This window comes from Rhinoderma darwinii, chromosome 4, assembly GCF_050947455.1.
Source record: "Rhinoderma darwinii isolate aRhiDar2 chromosome 4, aRhiDar2.hap1, whole genome shotgun sequence".
Classification (NCBI taxonomy): domain Eukaryota; kingdom Metazoa; phylum Chordata; class Amphibia; order Anura; family Rhinodermatidae; genus Rhinoderma; species Rhinoderma darwinii.
In genome coordinates, this window is record NC_134690.1 from 126,926,505 (window position 1) to 126,949,246 (window position 22,742).

At 41.8% G+C, this 22,742-nt stretch overlaps 1 protein-coding gene across 4 annotated transcripts in view; it reads left to right on the plus strand.

Annotated features, from left to right (window-relative positions):
• SCHIP1 (schwannomin interacting protein 1) overlaps positions 1-22,742 on the plus strand; it is a 508,162-nt gene that overhangs the window by 475,772 nt on the left and 9,648 nt on the right. For 3 of the 4 annotated variants that reach the window (XM_075861554.1, XM_075861556.1, XM_075861557.1), the window contains one exon: positions 19,809-19,927. In XM_075861554.1, coding sequence (XP_075717669.1) covers positions 19,809-19,927 — 119 coding nt within the window. Of the gene's footprint in view, positions 1-1,882; positions 2,132-19,808; positions 19,928-22,742 lie in introns of those variants that run through there. The other variant, XM_075861558.1, reaches the window with a different exon arrangement.

Consider the following 22,742-nt stretch of genomic DNA (forward strand, 5'->3'; position numbering starts at 1 on the left):
ACTCCCTGCTTCTGTCTCCAGTCCGGCTTCCCAGGATGACGTTTCAGTCTAAATGACGGCTGCAGCCAATAACAGGCTGCAGCGGTCACATGGACTGCCGAGTCATCCAGGGAGGTCGGGCTGGATGCCGAAAGAGGGACGCGTCACCAAGACAATGGCCGGTAAGTATGAAATTCGTTTACTTTCACTAGGGAAAGTGCTGTCCCTTCTCTCTATCCTGCACTGATAGAGAGAAGGGAAGCACTTTTACCGCAGTCCGCAGCAGCTAGTCCGCATCAATTTACTGCACATTTTGGCCAGATCCGCTGCAGAATCTGCAACGCAGATTCTGTGCGGCATTGATGCGGACAGTTGCGGAGGAAATCCGCCACGTGTGGGCATGCCCTTAAAGTTATATCACTTGTTTATGTGATTGATTCCAGATTAATGTTAATTTTTCTTAATACCCTGGTTATTGCTTATGTGATCACTTATTAGATCTTTTATTTTCTAACCTGCAGAGCAGAAATGACATCTGCAATCTGGTTGCTGTGGGCAACTGTGCCACATTCTGTTTAGTTTTTTCCTTGTAAAAGGAATGCTTGCAAGTATATGTTCTGCTGGAGCCATTCCCGGGCAATGGCAGCCCTGTCATTAGCTGCACCATGTTGTACACATTCCATCACTTTTCACCAGAAGCCCCCCATTCTGACTGCTTTGTGTGTTCAGCACGCTGACAATAGCCCTGTCACAGCCAATAGAAGAAGGGCTATTTGTAAAGGCCACAATCCCAAGGCATGGCTATAGAAAGGATTGTTTAGTCAGTGCCGTTCAGACTGTAATGGAATGTGTGCAGTTCCCGGGGCCAGCGCGCTCTGAAAAGCTGAAGTGAATTTCTAATTAAATCTCTGTATATGTTGTGAAGGGCGACAGCTGACTGTAATTGGCAGCCCACAATACGCTGGCACAGCTTTACCATTACGTAGGAATCTCAATGACACTCTTAAAGATACAATTTCTTAATTATATATATTTTTTTAAGTTTCTTCCAATGAGATGAAGCGAGACGTGATACTGCTGCTGCCAAAGGCGAAGTGAACAGCAACTTTCACTAATAATTAGAACAAGGACCTATAAACTGGCGGAGTGGAAATGACAGAGGATGCCAGCCTGGTTACATAACATAGCTGGTGGCTTACTGGTTACACGGATTTTGTGCTACATTCTCATTTTTCTTCTTCGCATCACACTATTAATAATTGATGGGAAGGGGAATGCTGTAGACTGGTGAGGCGTGGTCCTTCCAGAGGTCAGCGTGTTGTGGGCTTATTTCTTGGAAGACCATACCGTGTCTCCCAGGTCTATAATGCAGAATCTATAGATATGGATAATATAATATACATGATGATGATGGTGCAGATGTCTTCTTGCATGATGTATAAAGATTTTATTTGTAACTTTTTCTATTTTTTTCCCCAAAATTATAATTACTGTTTTTCAGACACTTAAATTAATTTTGTGCGTAGTAATAAATAATGTTCTATGTTTTAACCCTTAACTTTCCTAGCTGCACACATTTCTTATGCACAAATAATATTTCATATTCCAAAGTTTTACAGCGTATGTTTCCGTCCTTTGACGTGACGTCGCTCTTAACAATGAGCTGCCTGCATTTGTCATTTATGTTCACAGGGTTATTCGTATGTTTACTTTAACCTCCCCAATGTTTTATTTTGCTTTTTCATCTTTTAATGAGCAAAAATTTTCCACACCAGTTAACTGCCTGTCTGAGCCCCAGAAGGTCACACCAGCCTCAGCCTTTCCTTTGTATCCATGGAATAATTGGCCAATTGTGTAAGTGATGAGCTAGCCCTCCCTTCCCCCATCTCCGTCCCAACTACATGTTATTAAGCCTCATCGCCCGCTCCCTTAGGACACCAGCGCTGCTCGGAGAGGGTAGTGCTATTGCGCAGGTTGAAACAGCAGAAGCAGCATCCATTTTAGTCTGCAGAAAGCTTCTCGTCCTGTAGGGCGTTCTTTCGGTCCCCTGTCTTCGGATGCAGTAATCCTTGTGCGGTATTTGCATCTTCTGTGATCTCTTCTTGCTGTATGATGCTCTGAGATGGTACACCAGGAAAATTGTGCCTATCAGGTAAGAATCTGCTGTATATCTATGGATAGGGAAGGCCTGTGCATAGAGACTGCAGCGTGTGTTGTAATGTTGCCTCTGACATAACATCAATGCTTGTATTGCATTATTGCTTCTCCACCTGCTTTACACACCACACAGCCTTCTGCTTTGCCCTTTCGAAAAATGTGTCAAGCCGCTAGCACTTTGATGTTCGCCGGCCATGTGAGAGGTCATTAGGAGGTGCGGACAGTTCTAGGACTGCATATCAGATGAATGTTGTTCTGTTGCTGTTGCACTGCAACGTTCGCCAATATGTGGACAATATATTATTACATATTTATACATTGAAGCGGTAAGGTATTTGCTTAGTGCATCTTTTATTATAGTGTACCTTAATTTCAATCTACTTTTGCGTGATTTATATGGCAATAAGTAATTGAGAACCATAATGAATGAATGTGTATATATATATATATATATGTGTGTGTGCGTATATATTAGTGTGTGTGTTCAGGGTTTATAGTTTGCAATTGAATGTATTATTATTATTCGACACATTGTAGGTGAAACTTTTGCGACCCCACCATTTACTATAACTTTATTTGATGTTATATATACACGATAGCCCCCCATTGCCTTACAGATGTTGGTTATATAATGTTAATATTGTTTACTAAAGGAAAAAAATGTCAATTGTAGGAAAAATAAACATGCCTGGACACGATACCAGTAATGGTGGAGTTCTGAAACATCGATTTGAGAGTTTTTAGGGTGCACCTGTAATTGTTTACATATAGTCCTCTAATGGTAGTTGATAAGCATCATGGAAGTTTATAATAAGTGATTTTCCTGGCAAAAAATAAATATTCCATTTTTGTCCACATAATATTTACTTGCATGGCTGAGATTTCTGCTTTTTCTGGTTCATGATAACCTCGGCACCCGGTCATCTAAAATACTTTCCCTGTTCTGGTATCTAGCAGAGGGAGTATTTCTTTATACAGATGGATAGACCGTTCTTGACTCTACTTGGTGCAGGCATTCATGGTGTTGTGAACTACTCGGCAGAGCGGTGAGATTCCTGGAAATCTTCACATTACAAGATCATAGGTAAGTAATTTAGCGTCAAATATTGAGCCCCAGCAGGGCAAAAACATTTAGTGTTTTGTTTGTTTTTGCCCAGAGAATCACTGTAAGGCCAGGACCACACACACAGTTCAATGCAGTTCTTGGTTCACGTTTTTTTTTTTTAGCTTAACACAGAAGTGGACACAAAAGAAAGGAGATGTATTAGTCTTTTCTTTATACCTTTCCTTCCTTTAGGATCCACTTCTGACTTTGGTTTTTAAAAAAACGAAGGCAAAAACGTCATCAAATCTGTCTGTGGGATCCAGGCCTTAGACTTCCTTCACACTTCAGATAGTTTTTTTTTGTTTGGCTTGTAAGAAACGGCATGAATTTTTTTATTTTTTATTCATACATTATTAGAATTGTTTGTAGTGCGTTATATATTTCATTATTGACTTTCTGTATCTACATCTGGCCGCAGCATTTTTGGCCAAAAAGGCACAAGAAGAAATGGTAGGAACAAAAGCACAGCATTTTTCTGAAAAACGCTATGTGGGAAGCCGCCCTTAGGGTGTATCCACACATTGCAGAAAAGGTGCATTCGAGGTACGGTTCCTGCCATGCAGCTGAGGACTGCATAGCAAAAATTGCACTTGGTTTTAACACAAATTGCCATGGTTTTGCCTTTTTAATGGGCTTAACTTGTGCCAGCTGCGGACCCATGGCAATTCATGGTAAAACCGTGTATAGTTTTTGTTGTGCAGTTCTCGGGCGTTCAGCAAAAACCCCATCTCAACTGCAATATCTGAATACACCCCTAGGGTATGTTGAAAAGCGGTCGATTTGTAGCAGAAATCTGCACCATATATCTGAATGTGACTATTCCTGCAGAATGTGCATGGATTTTTATAAACCCTGTTGAGAAATGTAAAATGTCAAATCTGCCATGTTTAAACATACCCTCAGTACATATAGAGCATGCAGCACATTAGAATATCTGCCTTAACATACACACAGATTTTTTTTATGCAGCGTGAATGGGTTTTTGTAAAAAAAAAATTGTACACTGAAAATTAAGATTAATTACACCATGTGTGAATGGACAGCCGGAGATACAGGCAGGATAGAGCGGGTGGTTCGGCTGCTGAAGCCTTTGCAGGAGAAGCTTACAGCGTCGCACAGTTGCCTAGGCAACAGGACTGCCTGCTCCTCTGGCTGCTGTTTCCTCCTTTTTAAAACTTCAGTCAGGAGATGTGGCCACGCTCATTTCAAGCAACACTGATATGCCTGGTGCGGGGCCTGAGTGGGTGACACAGACATTCCCTCCTCATGCTCCTTCCCCTCAAGCCCTGCACTAGGCATAACAGTGTATAAATGTTGCCCAGAGTGTTCCTTTAACCCCTTCTTGTGCTATACATTTACTGTGCGGGTGGCTAGTAGTCCCTGCGCAGTTTCGTAAATGTAGGAGCTAAACCCACTCCATCAGCAGTGGGTAAAAGCTGTTTCAAACCGCAATGGCCAGAAAAGGCTTTAGCTTCCATCCCGGCCCTTAGATGGCACGGTCAATAGCGACCGGGTAGCATAAGAAGTTTAACAGAAAGGGGGGACTCCATTTGTAAGTCTATCGTGCCCACTGTGTCCATTGTGATATCTTCTGACTGGTTTGCGGTTATGAAAGTTTTTCTTTTTATGAAGGTGCTAACCCTTAATCTATTTTAGAGCAGTTGCAAATCTATTCCTGTGGCTTTGTTCACAGATTTTCCATAATAGCAGCGTTCCTGTGTCAGATGCCACTGGGTAGCTTTCTGGCCTGTCATCACGTCAGTCTGATGTAAATAGTTCCTTCACTGTACTAGTCATGTACCTTTTATAGATATGGGTTTTTTTTTAGATAGAAGAATTAACTACTGTTATAGTCAGATGAACTTGTCACTAGAAAGAATCCGAACTTCTAATCACAGGTGATTATCGCATCTTGGCAGACTGGCACAATTGCGTCTTACACATTCACTGGCATTGGCTTTATATTTCATTGCCTTATTAAGAAACAAACACTCTTAACTTCAGGTTTCTATTTTTCCACCTTTTACTTCTGTTAAAAACAAGTGGTTTTAATATGGTCGCTTTTTTGTTTTGTTTCCAGTGAGAAGAGTAAGGTGTAGTCAGTGAATTGTTTTTTAGCTAAATGCATTCATTGTCTGGGCCAAAAGAAAGCTTTATGTGTAGGAGAATAGTTGACTTGGTCCCCCATCAATGTGAGGAGTTGTTCACTGATGGGTGTTGTGTGTCAATGTGAAGATCAATGTATAGTGACCAGGAGAAGGCGGCTGTACTCCGCAGTGGTGCTGGGGCCGGACATTGGTTAAACTTAATTAATGTATTTGACAATTCACTTTTCTGTTCTTGTATAATATGGCCATTGACTAAAACAAAACCAGTTAACAGGAACCACCACTATATATTTTATGCACAAATTATCCACTTTACACTCAAAATGATAGGCTTTGTAAGTGTACATACAGCCAAAAATTTAAACTTGACAGTTCTTCTGAATCCTTTGGGTACTAACATCTGCAGTGAAGGTCAGCTTTGTGTGCTACTGACTTCTGCACCCTTCATCAGTATACAAGAAGAAGCTATTTCCTGTCAACCATATTCGCTTTCATGGGGCTGATTTAGACAGCCAAGCACAGAGCCGACAACAGGGTCCGTGTGTCGGCCGATGAAATCGTCCGTTTTTCCCGGCCGGTTTGCATCCGTTCCGATTCCGTTCCGGGTCCTGTTGCCGTTTTTATCGGCCGATTTTGACCCGTTTTGCATCCGTTTTTTTCCCTGTCCTTTTTCAAATCGGATGAATTTCATTTAAATTTGTTGCCACACACAGCCCTCTGTAGATAATGTCACACAGCACCCTGTAGGTAATGCCAACCAGCACCCTGTAGGTAATGCCACCCAGCCCCCTGTTGGTAATGCCACCCAGCCCCCTGCAGGTAATGCCACCCAGCCCCTGCAGGTAATGCCACCCAGCCCCCTGCAGGTAATGCCACCCAACCCCCTGCAGGTAATTACACCCAGCCCCCTGCAGGTAATGCCACCCAGCCCCCTGCAGGTAATGCCACCCAGCCCCCTGTTGGCAATGCCACCCTGCCCCCTGTAGGTAATGCCACCCTACCCCCTGTAGGTAATGCCACCCTGCCCCTGTAGGTAATGCCACCCTGCCCCTGTAGGTAATGCCACCCAGCCCCCTGTAGGTAATGCCACCCAGCCCCCTGTAGGTAATGCCACCCAGCTCCCTGTTGGCAATGCCACCCAGCTCCCTGTTGGCAATGCCACCCAGCCCCCTGTTGGTAATGCCACCCTGCCCCCTGTAGATAATGCCACCCTGCCCCCTGTAGGTAATGCCACCCTGCCCCCTGTAGGTAATGCCACCCTGCCCCTGTAGGTAATGCCACCTTGCCCCTGTAGGTAATGCCACCCTGCCCCCTGTAGGTAATGCCACCCAGCCCCCTGTAGGTAATGCCACCCAGCCCCCTGTAGGTAATGCCAACCAGCACCCTGTAGGTAATGCCACCCAGCCCCCTGTTGGTAATGCCACCCAGCCCCCTGCAGGTAATGCCACCCAGCCCCCTGCAGGTAATGCCACCCAGCCCCGTGCAGGTAATTACACCCAGCCCCCTGCAGGTAATTACACCCAGCCTCCTGCAGGTAATGCCACCCAGCCCCCTGCAGGTAATGCCACCCTGCCCCCTGTAGGTAATGCCACCCTGCCCCCTGTAGGTAATGCCACCCTGCCCCTGTAGGTAATGCCACCCTGCCCCTGTAGGTAATGCCACCCAGCCCCCTGTAGGTAATGCCACCCAGCCCCCTGTAGGTAATGCCACCCAGCTCCCTGTTGGCAATGCCACCCAGCCCCCTGTTGGCAATGCCACCCTGCCCCCTGTAGGTAATGCCACCCTGCCCCCTGTAGGTAATGCCACCCTGCCCCCTGTAGGTAATGCCACCCTGCCCCTGTAGGTAATGCCACCCTGCCCCCTGTAGGTAATGCCACCCAGCCCCCTGTAGGTAATGCCACCCAGCCCCCTGTAGGTAATGCCACCCAGCCCCCTGTAGGTAATGCCACCCAGCCCCCTGTAGGTAATGCCACCCAGCCCCCTGTAGGTAATGCCACTAAGTCCCCTGTAGGTAATGCCACCAAGTCCCCTGTAGGTAATGCCACACAGCCCCCTGTAGGTTGCACCCACCCCCCCCCCCCTTCCAGGAGAAGTCACTGACTTCAATGTCCATATATGGACAGTTTAGTCACTGACTTCTCCTGGAGAGGAATCCCCGGCCACAGGGTCGGGGATTCCGCTTCTGAAGTGAGTGACGTCACTGTGTCCATATATGGACAGTGTAGTCACTCACTTCTCCTGTAGCGGAATCCCGGCTGGGGATTGGGGATTCCGACTCCTACAGGGAGCAAAAAAAGACCCTCCTCCTCACATGCACTCTGCACTGTGAGGAGGAGAGAGAGCGCGAGCGACGGAATACATGGCCATCACTCGGGACACATTCCGGTGATAGCCGTGTATTACCCGGCCCCATAGACTTCTATGGGAGCCGGGTGGCCGGGTAAACGGCCGAAAATCGTGCATGTCCCATTTTTTGACGGCCAGGTTTCCTGGGCCGTCAAAAAATCAGTCGTGTGAATAGCCCCATTAGGGGTCTATTGTTCCTACTGCAGCCGGGTGACGGCCGATTTATGAACAGCCGTCACCCGGCCGGGAAACCGTATCGTGTGAATAAGGGCTTAACTCTTCCGCCCCACCCCCCTCACTGTGCAGGGACATGCCTGATGGTTGAGTCTATGCCAGGAGCACTGGAACTAGATTGAATCTAACATTTATATATATAGTCTCTGCCAATCAATATAGAGGTAAGACCTTGAATTCGGAAAGATTTATAATATATGGACAGACATTAATAGCTGTCCTGTAATGTTACCAACAGCTTTGCATGCTGGACTTTGTAGTTCAGGGAGGATGTGACTACTTGAAGTACAGATTTAGACTCTTTAGTGTGTTTAACAGAAGACAATATAATGTGCTTCACATGTGCTATTGTCTTCATTAGAGCATACGTGAACAGTTTTATTATTACCCATTTATTTTAAAGGGGTTGTCTCAACATGACAATCCCTTACTATATTGAAGCTAGCTCAGTGATCAGAGGATCACTGCAGGTCCGGCTTCATAATTCCTCGGTAGGAGTCCCAGCTGGCCACGTATCTAGCTGGTGGAGACGTACTCCATGGCGGCGATTCAAATGAATACATGCTTATGTAGGGAGACCCCCTTCTATGACATGCATGTGCCCTAATAGGTCCTGATGAGACAACTTCTTTAATAGAGGGTGACTGTGCATGGGCAGCCACTACTCTGCTGAGAACAGAGACTGGGCACCCCTGTTCTCTAGATCCATGGGAGTATCAACAGTGGGACAATCACGAATTATGACCTATTTAGTTTATGTGACGTAAAAGTGTTCAGTGGGAAACATTTTAGGGATGACCTAATGTAGCTGAACTAGTGGATACAAATGTGTTTGTTAAACCTCCTCGTTTAATACTAAGATGGGAGCCTGGATAATGTCTTTCAGTATGTGTCTATAAGCCCTCTTAGCCAATCAGCAGAGCCACAGGCGTCACATGAGATCCTTTCTTTCAGCCCTAACTAAGAAATAAGCAATGTCTACTTTCTAAGGATGGATGGCAGGTGCACCTATCCTGACGCTGGATTGGCTTATTAAAGGGAACCTGTCACCAGCATTTCACCTATTAAACCAGCAATACCTGGTGGCAGTGGGTGAAAAATCATTTCTATGTAACCTATAATTATCTTCTTAGTTGGCTCTGTAGCTTTAGTGTTCAGTTTTTTAGTGTTCGCACACCGTATGCTAATGAGCAGAAAAGAGTCATATCTTCGTTTGAAAAGAGTCAAATCTTTGTTTGAAAAGAGTCATATCTTCATTCCTCAAGTCTTTCCGAGTTTACCCCGCCTCCTTACTTTTGATTGACAGCTCCTCGCCTTTCCCCAGCACACAAAATCCCGCGCTTGTGCATTGATATCCTCTTCAGGTGTGTGCGCATAAAGGGACACCGGATTATTACGATAAAAAGGGCGAAATTATTGCAGTCAAATGAGGAGTTTAGGACAGGGGATAACGGCAAGGAGCTTTTGATAGCAGCGGCCAGTGAGAGATAAGTAAAGTTCAATAGGTGAAATGCTGGTGACAGGTTCCCTTTAAATACCACAATTGGACCAACTAGTTCAGCTTTTACAGAACATGGTCTGGATTCTCTAATCTGAACAGGGCCTGTCCTGGTCCTTCTATTGGAGATATCATGTTCTGGACATAATGGGAAGCATACAGCTGTTTGTGTTAAATATATTTTAAGGCAGACGTCTGGTGAGCAGAATAATTTTCGCCCTTCTGGCAGTGGTTATAAAGAAAAGCCATCTTAATTATTAATACAATATTTGTGAAAGCTTTTGAAATGGCTGAAGGGAAATGAAGTGGGAAATATTGCGCTGTGAGTTTAGAAGTAGGTCAGACTGACCTGAGGAAAAGTGACTGGTTTCTAGGAGTAAAGTGTCAGGCTTCATCTCTGTACATTTAAGATATCCAATCTCGTCAGCTTTCCTGTTATTTCTTTGTAAGGCTCCGCAGAATTATTTAATTTAGCGGCAGGACAAGAGAGATTTGGTAAGTGTCTTCATGCCCGGTTTACATTTTGAAGCATGGCATGAACTGGTGCATTTTTGACTCGGCACTTGGATGGCCCTTTTTTTTAACAGATTATAGAGCTCCCATTACTGTATACGTAAGGGAACACGAGAGTTGTTTGACCTGCTCCTGTCCTCTATATGTTCAATAGGAGGACATGTTGAGTTTTTATCGAAGCAAATCAAATGAAAACTTGTAAATCTAGAAAAAGATTGGAAATGCCACAATTGTGTGTGTGTGTGTGTGTGTGTGTGTGTGTGTGTGTGTGTGTGTGTGTGTGTGTGTGTGTGTGTGTGTGTGTGTGTGTAAGAGAACATACTAGGGCACATGTAATAGATTTTGCTTCATAAAAAAAAAAATCCAAGTATGTAAAAAATATAAAGATAGTAACATATCTGCAAATTGAACCATTTTCCTTTGAACTTCTGATAGATATGCCAAATTCCTTTTTCTTCACTACATGGAGGCCATAGCTGGGCAGTTGTAATTTGGGCACAAATATATGAACACATTGGGGCAGATTTATCAGTTTCCTAGCATAAATACATTGAGAAATAGTGCGCTCCGTCTAGAACCCATATTTATGAAGCCCAGCACCATTTATTCACATTTGTAATCGGATAGGTTCAGTCTGTTGATGAATCTGGCACACACTAAACATGAGAGATATTTCTTTTAATTTATCTTTTTAAAGTGGTGCCCCACACAAACAATGCACAGAAAAATGCTCTCTTGTAAGACTTTTTGGAAAAAAGTTATGAAGTAAATTTGTAAAATATGGTAGATTTTCATCAACAACAAATAATACATTGTAAAAACAAAATTATTAATTCATAACCCCTTATCAATAACTTTATAGCTTTGTGAGATGAAATTCTGCGCTCGACTCTTATTGATTTGCTGATAAAGAAACATTTGCATTTTTTTCAATTAATTTTCCCAGTCAGTGGATTGTTTTTGGTGAAATATATTGAATTTGTATTCATTTAATATTTAAAAAAGTTGATTCCACTTTTGTAATGTCTAATTTTGATAGATTTTACCTCATATTCTTGAAATTAACAGAATGAGTTTCCAGTACCGCACATTGAAAAGAGGTTGCTGCCAGCTCTGTGTAAATGTTTGCTGCTCGGTTTAAGATCACATGTAGGCGACATTTATGGGTATACACAGCTGCCAGTGCCATCAGTTGTTTTATGGTGGTCTTCTAACCTTTCACCTACCAGAGGCCCCAGCTCTGAACTCTCAGAGAAACCTATTAAGGTCCCTTAGCAACTGCAGGTTGTTCTATGATGTTCCAGTGTCTGCAGTCTGGTTCTATATATCTCTCTTCTTATTAGAAGGACTGTTTCCTTATAATCTGATAATGGAGACGGAATACTGCTTTGTCTTTCGTGCCATTTTATACGTGATTTCAGTGGCACACTATCCCGTTTAGCCTGGTGCATATGTGTAATGTATTTAGCTGACATTATTGTTGGGCTGGCAGGAAGCTGGTCGGCGTTGTTGACATAGACTTAGATGGAGCATACATAGAACAGCTGAACAAGCTTGATATCTGCGGCCCTTAAACCACCCAGATTAAAAACAGCCATCCAGTACCCGGAATATCTCAACCTTTTCAGGATTTTACAGACGCAGCTCTTTGAATGAAAAAAGTCTGCTTGTTTTATCTGTGTGAAAAACGATGGGACAATGCAGGGAAATTGTAGTGGGCCATTGCATGGAAAGTCTTGCCTGAATATTTATTTCCCTTGTGCAGTTGGGGTCGCGTGTATATAAGACATAGCAAAAATTGTAACCACATTTCATTTTTTCGTGTTTTATCTGTTCTCTCAGAATTTACTGCTGTGCAGCAGTTTACAACACTCTTTTAGGCCCCATGCACACGACCGTAGATTTCAATTACGGACCGATTCACTTCTATTGTCCACGGACACCTTCCCGTATATTTACGGGAAGGAGTCCACGCCGTAGAAACCTTCTGTAATAAAGAGGACATGTCCTCTTTTTTTATTTTACAGACTGTGCTCCCATACTTTATAATGGGAGCACGGTATGCAAATGCGGATGACTGTGATTACGGGCACGGTCGTGTGCATGGGGCCTTATCTGGACACTGTTTATCTGATTTTCCTGGTTCATGAGTAGAATTCCAACACTACAGTGAAAACTGACATTTACACAGACAGAACTGACCGCAAACGTGCACACAAATTAGGAATACGTTTTGTTCTACAAGGTTATTTAGTGCAAAATAATTACGGCATAATGCTAGTGGATCCCATCAGACAGCGATTAGTGTGTAGTACAGTCATTGGTCTACTGTGGTTGAGGCCAGAACTTGTGATTTATCTCATTTTAAGTTGCTATCATAATGTTTTTATTGGAAAAAACACTAAGGGTGATGTAACATTGTATAAAAGCCACTTAAAGAGCTGGTATAGTGAAATGATCAAATAGCATGACACACTGCGTATGAGTAATATCTGAAATGATGTAACCACCTGCAACACGAATACTGAGAAATGACCTGGTACATCATTATAGAACATTGTAAGTGTCTTGGCTTGTTAATGTGCAATTTGTCATATCCGTCTACGATGAGGTGACGCGAACATGTTTTCAAAAGAAGTGAAATATGATAATTTCATCAAGCTATAACACTTAAAAGTGTGAGTTCCTATATGTGGGCACGTAAGTGGATTGTGCGGTTAAGGTATTTACCAGGTTTCTTCGCATATTCTCCATCACTTGTGATAAGAGACAGTCCGTATCATTTGTTCTTCACCCTGGACAGTATTGCACCTACAGAAGTGTAATCCTAATAATGGAGTATGTAAGCTCTTCAGTTCCCTATGTCCCAATTGTAATGTACAACTTACTGTATAGATATTTCCGACAGGTCAACATAAACCCTCTACAAGACGACAGTTGTGGTGATATAAATAATGACGGGGAGTATTTTGCTGTATTGTTCAATTAGACAATAACATAGGGACATGCCTCACCATAGGTGTCAGGCCACCACAGGGTTAAAAACTATGTATGTTATGTGTACCATTTCACAGGGGTCCCTCAAACTTTTTTTTTTCCTCAAAGCCCCTGGACTTTGACATTTTTCAGCCTGAACAGCAGGAGAGTTAAATTGCTGGACAATAGGATATTGCAGGAGATCTTAGTCTAACAGGGGAATGTTATAAAAGTTCTAAGAATGATCATATTAGGCTCTGTTCACATTACCATCATGGCTTCTATTCTTAATGAAGCCATGAACGGCATAACGGATGAATCTGACTTATAATGGGGTCTGTCAGGTTTCTTCTAGTGTTTCTCATGGCAAGAATGAGCTACGCTACGTATAATATTAATGTCTTAGAGCATATCTGTTGTCGCTTTAACCTGTCCATAGATATTTTATATTGATGAGTGTATATATAGCTGTCAGCCCAGACTTCCCATGTTCAGCTTGGCCAACCATCCATGTTCTTTTTAATAGTACCTCAGGCACTGCTTATCTCGGGAGGGGGGGGGGGGGATAGGGTCGGTTAGAATTCCAAGTTGTCTGATCCTTGTTTCTCCTCTGATATTCTGAATATACGCTGACAGAGATCTATTGTCTACAACCAGATTAGAATATGTGGTATCCGATCACCTGAGGGATTCTCTGAATACCACGCCATGGAAGTGTGAATCCAGACTTTCCATACAGACAAACCGCATGGTGTGCTTTTTATCAGGCAATGGTAGCACTCCGCAGGGAGGAATCCACAACACCCTGGGACACTGGGGTTACACCTGTTTTACACAATCTTTCCTGGTTTAGCTGTGGGTTTAGTAATGTTTCGTTTTCACCTCTGACGGAAACCATCAGTGCTGGTGAGTATATCTTAAAGGTGGGGGCTACTCCAGAGAGCTGGAAACCCCAATTTATATGAATCATTTCCCAGATAGTGAAGCAGCACAGCATTTTATTCTTATTTTCCCTGTTTTTCTCATGAAAAACGTAAAACATTCGCAGATTTTGTTTCAGTAGTGTAAGCGCTTTCATAGATTCCTATAATACATTGTTAAAAGATGGCGAAACCTTGTCTGTTTTCTTATAGAGACGAAGTATTAAGTGTTTATCTCTGGAATATATTACCACTCTGCTCTCCCTTGTAATGTAAAAATAATGGTGTTAGAGCTGGAGAAGACGCGTTTTGCCTTTATTAGGAAAAGCCAGCGAGCATATCAGCAGATTGAAGCCACATTCCCTGTTCAAGTGCGGCAGGTGATAGTGGGAGTATGACCGGCCCTGGTGCTGTGTGCAAGATACACGCAAAAAATAACAGATGTCTTCACTTCTATGTGAGAAGAACAAACAGTCAGCGGGCCTCAGTATGGAGAATCTCACATAGTCTGTCAGCGTTTGAGCTGTTGCAGAGCTTACACAGGAAATCTTATCAAAAGCCGTTAGACGTGAGGTAAATGCGAGAGAAAGTTCAGTATGGAAGATTTCTAATATTCCGGAAGGTAAAAATGAACAACACAAGGAAGGATACAATCCTGCGGAAAATCTCTTCCCTTAACTTGGAAAGTTCTACTAAGGTAACGGTTGTAACACATATCCTATGAAACTTGTATAGAAGTGTGTGCTCTGCTATGTACCATAGAGTCAATGTTAAAATCTTTCTAAAGAGTTACTGAATAACATTAGAAGCCAAAGATATTTAGGGAAAATTTTGTTTTATGAGGAATGAGTCAGAATATCCAGTTTTGGTAGGAATATCGACAAACGAGAGTTTAGAAATGTAGATGACAAACAAATGTTATATAGAAGGCCACACAGGCAGGAGAGTGCCACGTAAGACTGTCCAACACTCTCATGCAGACTGTGGGGCTAAACGCTGACATATTCGATACTAATCAGACCAATGGCACTTAAGGAGTATGGTTGAAAATAGGCACTCAATAAAATGAATATCTCAGTCTAAAGCTTAATTCACACTGCGCTTGGTGCATACGTTCAGTGTACACGTCTAAAGTATGCCGCCGAATATATGTGGTAGACGTATGCAGCTGTATGCCTATACAATTGCATGCACCTACCACTGACTCCCATTATAAAAGAAAAGATGCATACCTTGTGATATGTTTTTTAAAAAAAAACTAATCCAGTTGTATTGAAAAGTCTAGCTGACTAATCTTTTCAATTTAGTTAAAAAAGGTATACTGACATATACTGGACAGGCTTTTGGCATAGATTTGGATAATGATCACCTATGGACACATCTGGGTACGCATCAGGAGTACTTCCCATAGTATATGCCAAACATAGAGCCCAAGCGCAGAGTGAACAGAGCCTTAGGATACATTTTTTTTAATGTTTTTGAAACATTTGAAATGAAAATCTGCCTCTGTTTTTAAATAGACCCATCATATCATTACGGGTGGCTTCACATGCAGCATTTTTGTGGCAACAAAAAAAAACAACCAACGGCCAGATGTTAGCCTGAAGTAAATTGGGAAATATAAATCATACTACAAACACGGCGTTTTTCAAGATAATTTTTTTTATTATTTATCGTGTTTTTGGGTTCAGTGATGTTTTTACAAAATTGCAGCAAGGCTGGTTTTGTAGTTTTTTTTTCTATCATTTACTGGCATTTCCTCCCGTAGACATCCATTTATTTATTTTTTTGCCATTTAAAAAAAAACGCATGTCCATGTATGTGGTGTGTTTTTGTGCAATTTTTGGTGACAATTTGGTGTTTAAGCACATAATTTGCTATGTGAAAAATGCCCCCTAAAAAAAAAGCAGGTAGTGAAACACTATTGGCAATTTTTAGATGTGTATTTTTGGTCCAAGTTTAATTGAAGGAGGCCTAGGTATGTCATTTCATTATGGCCGTAGCCTGGCTCGCTTTCAGTGCCCAGTGGCAGGCTGCATGAGCTTGTAGGGTATAACTGGCACAATGGCGCTGCCATTGGGCACCACATGGCGGCGTGGTTTCGTCCACCGTTATGAAGGACTGTACGCTTAGTGCTGTGTGATGATTAGTAATACGTCTTATAAGTATTAAATGTTATCAAAATTATGAATTCTTTGATGGCAAACTATTATGAAGCCAACAATTCGCATGGTTCTCAAACATGCCTAAAATAAAAAAAAATGCAGAGAGCCTATAGGATTTGTAGTTAATTATCAGGATCCGTTTTAGGACCATATTATAACATTTCTAGGAGGCTACATTCACACGAGCGTATCAGATTCACGCGTGTGAATCTGGTCCGTGTGTGTGTGGCGTTATGCATCAGTGTGCTTTGCGAGTGGCATGCGTTATTCACGCACTCGCAAAGCACATTTTTAAAAAAAATTTAATTGAATTAATGCGCAAATCACGCACCGCACTCGGATGTGCATCCGTGTGAGTGGTTTTCACACACCCATTGACTTCAGTGGGCGTATAGGTTCGTGAAAACGCACCAATATAGGACATGCAGTGAGTTTCACGCAGTGGACCCTCGCTGCGTGAAAACTCACGCATGTGTGAACGGCCCCATTGAAATGAATAAGTCAGTGTTCTGCGCGTGATTTCCATGCACAGCACACGGACGTTATTTACGTTCATGTGAATGGGCCCTAAGGCTGAATCTGTGTTTTCCGAGATGAAATAAAACTAATCTAGAGATGTGCAAGCAATGTTCATATCTTGAAATGACTTTGGGAAAATGGCTGATCTAGTAAAGTGGATTGCAGCGCTTTTTTATGAGGAAGTGCAAGCGGTTGTAAAGCCTCGGCACACGAGCTTTCACTGACGAAGGATTACATTATTCCTGGAAAATAGATGACATGTCGTCAGTAGAAAATGGCTAAGAAGCTTATTTCTGCTGCAGGTCTGTGTTCAGCGATACACATGGATGTTTTTATTTAATCAGGGCTTAATTTCTTTTATTAAAAATGTTTCACTTTGTGACTTCATTCAAGGTGTTTTATTCTGGAGATTTGTTCATCTCCTAAAACACGGGAGAGGAGTTGTCAGAGATATGGTCTGTGGATTGTCATTAATCTTCTTACACCAGATTACCGTCCACATCCCTTTAATTGTATGAAGCGACTTATCCTTGGTGCTTATGTATGTCAAGATGTGAAAACAAAATACACTGTAGGCGGAACACAATGGACCTCTCATTGCAGCTATTACATTGCCGCTCATCTTTCTGTATTAGCATTGTTGTGTTGAGTGACCATCCATTGTGCAAAAATCCCTGTAGCGCCGGACAAAATAATATGGACTGTTTCTTTCTATTCTTTTCTCTGTTTTACAGTAAATGGGACCGCAGTGTACAGTAGTAGGGACTGAGAAAGTACAAATATGTGTTTTAGTGCAAATGTACGTGACTTTAATGCAGCATTTGTGTGATTTACAAAACGGGGTCTTTTGGATGGGTGTTTATGTTTTGGCAGCTCAAGGCCTTGCAAACTTAGGCCTCATGCACACGAACAACTTAGGCCTCATGCATACGAACAACTTAGGCCTCATGCACACAAACGTGTTTTTGCGGCCGCAATTCAATCGTAAATCTGTGGGTGAGTTGCGTTCCCATTCATTTCTATGGGTCTGTGCATTGCCCAGGAGCCTGGACCGCAAAAAGATAGGACATGTCTTATTACGGCCACATTTTGCGGTCCGGGCTCATTGAAATTAATGTACACGGCCATGTGCTTTGCAGGTGGCCCGTGGCGCACACTCTGCGGCCGTCCGACCCGCAAATCACGTGTCGTGCGTACCGCTACGGTCGTGTGCATGAGGCCTTATAGTGGTGCCTGGAAAACATCCTAGTAAAAAGGAGGCCCCAAAATCCTCAAGGTCCTTTTTCATTTCTGAGGCCTGTATTGAAGTCCAGTAGCAAATGGAATATTTATAAAACTGCAGAATCAGGGTAATAAATATTGAATTGCGTTTCTCTATTAACACTTGGTGTATTATACACAAAAAAATCTATTAACATTGAAATGACATTTTTACATTTGACCTCCACTTTCTTTTAATTCCTGTCAAACACCTTATGCCTTCAAACGTCCCAAAAAAATAAATGGCAACATGAAGTAGACATGTGGTAAATGTTAAATATTAACAATTCTAAGTGATATTATCTGTCTTACAAGCAGAGGAATTTGAATTTTGAAAAATGGAAGTGCTTTAAAATGTTTGATACATTTTGGTGTTTTTCGACAAATAAACACAGAATGTATCTACCAAAATGTACCAATAACATAATGTACAATGTATCACAAAAAAAAATCTGAATTGCTTCGATAATAAAAGCTCTATAAAGTTATTACCACATAAAGTGTAAGAATTGAAAAAATGGAGCGGTCAAAGGCAAAAACTGGCTGAAGCAAAAGCACATGTAGCATTGTGTATGTGGTCATATTGGTTGCAATGAGAGAACTTACTCTGTTTTCGGTGAAAACACTCAGCAGGTGCGACCACATTGTGTAAAGAATTCATAAGTCTTCTACTACTCACACGTCCTCTACGATAAATGACAGAAAATTCGATTTTGTTTTTCTATTATTTGTATTCTATTATTTGCTTCATTTGTATTGGATTGTTTAATTTTTTTCCTTTTTTTTTTTTTTTTTTTTATACATCACAAAACAATATTATAGTTCAGGTACTGTAAATGCTTAGTCCAAGATAACTTCTATTACCGGTAAATAAAAATGTTCTATACAGTATGTTTTGGTGCAAAAACACCAGGGTATATAGTGGAGCTGGAGTATAAAAGTCATTACTGTTACATTTGTAACATGATACATAAAATGTAATCGCTAGAAGGTAAATTGACATAAAATCACGTATAATTAATGCAAAATATTCAAGACTGTCTAAGCTGTCTGTTCACATCAGCATTGCTTTTCAGTTCACGGGTTCCGTTGCAGCTTTCTGTCGGAGGAACCCATGAACAGAAAGCCAAACGGAAACTAAAGCTCAGGTTTGCATTATCATTGATTTCAATGATAATGCTTCCGTTTGCCTTGGTTTCCGTTTGTTTCCGTTTTGTAAAGTTTCCATTTATTTTGCGGAAACAATAGCATAGTGGATTTAGCTATTGTTTCTGTGAAAAATTTAAACAAACGGAAGCATTACAATTTTTAAATCAATGGTGATGCAAATGGAAGGTTTAGTTTCCGTTTGGCTTTCTGTCATTGGGTTCCTGCAACGCAACCGATGATCGGAAAACCAAGGCTGATTTGAACAGAGCCTTAGGCACCATGCACACGACCGTATTTGTTCCCACCCGTAAGTACTGGCCGTAAATACAGGTTTCGTTGTCACACGTTTTTAACTAGTATTTAACCCGTATATACGGACCTGTGGCCAGAAATACGGGTCCGTTGTCATCCGTATTCCACCCGTATTTACGGACCCATAAAAAAAGGGGGCTGGAAATTATGTCGCATGATCGCTCAGACGCCATTTTCTCTGCTTCTCTTTATTCAAAAATGTAAATCCCCTGACGTCGCCATAGACTTCTATGGGCCTGCCCGTGCCGTAATTACGGCCTGAAATAGGACATGTTCTATATTCTTCAACGGCCCGGGCACCTTCCCGTACGCAAACGGGAAGGTACCCGTGGCCAATAGAAGTCTATGGGCCCGTAATTACGGGCGTTTTTAGAGTCCTATGCATGGGGCCTTCGAGGTGTCTTTCTAATACCTGCAGCTCAGTCACTAAAAAATGTTTGGTTGCATCTAAATATTTCTTAACATTGTAATTGAATGTATACTATTTTAGTAATTTTACTACGCACTGTTTAATCTGGACTTCATACACTTTTCTTTACCTGTCTTTTTTTATGCTAATTTTATTAGGCTCAGAAGAATGAAAGAGAATCCATTAGGCAAAAGTTGGCGCTGGGGAGTTTTTTCGATGATGGCCCTGGCCTCTATACCAGCTACAGCAAAAGTGGGAAGCCAAGTCTGTCTTCCAGGTATAGTTCTTATTGTTGTGTACGTGTGTGTATGTTATATATAGTGTAATATAAATAGAAAAGCTTTATACAAAAACCCCTGTACTGCACAATAAAGCTGTGTGGAGTAGCCACTTCAGTGTCCACTTGCTAACACTCCCTGTCCTGTGCTTAAAGAGGCTCTGTCACCACATTATACGTGCCCTATCTCCTACATAAGGAGATGGGCGCTATAATGTAGGTGACAGCAGTGCTTTTTATTTAGAAAAACAATCTATTTTTACCAAGTTATGAGCGATTTTAGCTTTTTGCTCAACTGGCGTGTTTTTACTTTAGACCAAGTGGGCGTTGTTCACAGGAGTGTATGACGCTGACCAATCAGTGTCATGCACTTCTCTCCATTCATTTCCTCAGCGAATAGTGACACTGCGTTGTTCACTATGTGTTGTCTTATACTGACATATTAACGTTACTGAAGTGTTTAGACAGTGAATAGACATTCCTTCCAGCCAGGACGGGATGTCTATTCACAAGCCCGACACTTTGGTAACATTTGTGTGGGATTTACAGCAGAGCAAGCATAATCTCGTGAGATCACGCTGTAAATGACAGGTTTCAGCTAAATTATGCTTTGCTCTGCTATAAATCCCACAGAAACATTAGCGAAGTGTCGGGATTGTGAATAGACATCCCGTCCTGGCTGGAAGGAATGTCTATTCACTGTCAAGACACTTCACTAACGTTAATGTGTCAGTATAAGACAGCACATAGCGAACAATGCAGTGTCACTATGCGTGGAGTAAATGAATGGAGAGAAGTGCATGACGCTGATCGGTCAGCGTCATACACTCCTCTGTACAACGCCCACTTGGTCTAAAGTAAAAACACGCCCAGTTGGGCATTAAGAAAGTAATTAGCATAAAGCAAAAATCGCTCATAACGTGGTAAAAATAGGTTGTTTTTCTAAATAAAAAGCACTGCTGTCACCTACATTATAGCGCCCATCTCCTTATGTAGGATATAGGGCACTTATAATGTGGTGACAAAGCCTTTTTAAGCTGTTCAGCCTTGTTATAGGGTTGTTATGTGATGACGACCCACATCACTATTTACCATGTCATCATCGTACACATACTAGTTACCTTAAGTAACTGTAGTTAAGATGTGGATATTAAAAACGATGGTGGTTCAGATCCACACAATGTATGATGTGGCTGTAGTGACAGAACACATGACAGGACAGCGGCAGGCATCAGCCGCTAAATTCAAGCAGCGGCAAACACTTATGTTCAGTAAGAGGACTGATAGGTAATGCTTTTAATATTACACTTTAATGATTGTCCTATCGTCTGGGTTATTTAAAATTCTGTTTTTAGGACTCATTCGCATTTCGTGTGTTAACCATGGGTTTCCTTGAATTTTTTGTGCAGTGCATGGGTAACTTTCTAATTGTATGGCCAACTTCATGAAGACCAAGTTCATTAACTTCCATTGTGTTTGGAGCCTTCCCTCTTCTTTCTGAGAAAATGTTAATATCACTGCTTGCTAATTGGATTAAAATGTAAATCTGGGATTATATTGGCGCACTGGTATAATGGCCAATTTACTGCATTGGGAATAAAGGATCTTTACATAGACTGGTTCTTGTGAATACCAGTGTAATGAGACGATACACAATGATGAGTTCCTCTAGCTTCTTATAGAAACCAGTACGTGCTCCTCAGATGACACCATTTATCTTTCTAGTGACAAAAAGAAAGTGCTGATTTAATAGGTTGCCATGTGCTAGTCATAATACATTGGGCCTATGGTACCACTGACATCAAGCTCCATAGTCCAGGCACCACTGGATCATTTAGTCATTTGTCTTTCATGTAATTCTCAAACGCATCCATGTGTCAGTCATCGGAAAACCAATAGAGTTGCTGCTGGTAATGGCGCCAAAACATTAAATATGGCAGATCTTCACCGACACCCACATGTCAATGACTAATAACCAAAAATGAAGTGTATTATTGAAAGGAAAGAACACATTTTATTTTTTACATTAATATACGGCAATAATAATTGATTTCCTCCCTCAAGACATTAAAAAAAAAAAAGTCCTATCAAAAAATTTTGCTCAGCGTTTTTTCAATGACGCTGACTTGGATATAACTATTGTTTCTGGGAAAGCTGGATGACAACCAATGTGGCTGCTGTGTCAGCTCTCATACAAGTTGTCACTCATTCTTTCAAGAGTCCTGAACAGCAAATCTGCCTGGTTGCGTGATAATAAAGATGTGGTGACGTAGTGCTCGTAACTACGAAGATCAGCTGCGAGACAACACTTGAGGTAGCTGTAATGGCAGCCATATTGTTTGTTACAATCTTTTCCCAGAGTAATACATAAACAAGAAAAGGCTTGACAAAGAAAAAGGACAACGCAAGGACATGGAATTATGACTAATTTATGATTATTGGGAAATTCTCCTCAATTGAATGCTGCATTACAAGTGATAAAAGAGCAGGGATCTTGACATCAATAACCATTAAAGGGATGGGGGGATGGGAAGCACTTATCGGCAGTACTCCTACACAGAGGGTTAAAGGAAATAAAGCTTGGTAACCACTACCCATAGTAAACTAGTGTTTGCAAGGTATTAAGCATGCATTTTCCCTGTGTCTAGAAGCTTATATGGAGGACGGTGAGCAGATTTACCAGGCTGATCACATATGATTTGTAGTCCGTGTTGGTTTTGACACCATAAAAGCTTCTTATAATCATGTAAATGTGGACAGTGGCATCAAAAGCAAGTGTTACATTTCTGCTGTTTACACTACGAGGCTAATGGAG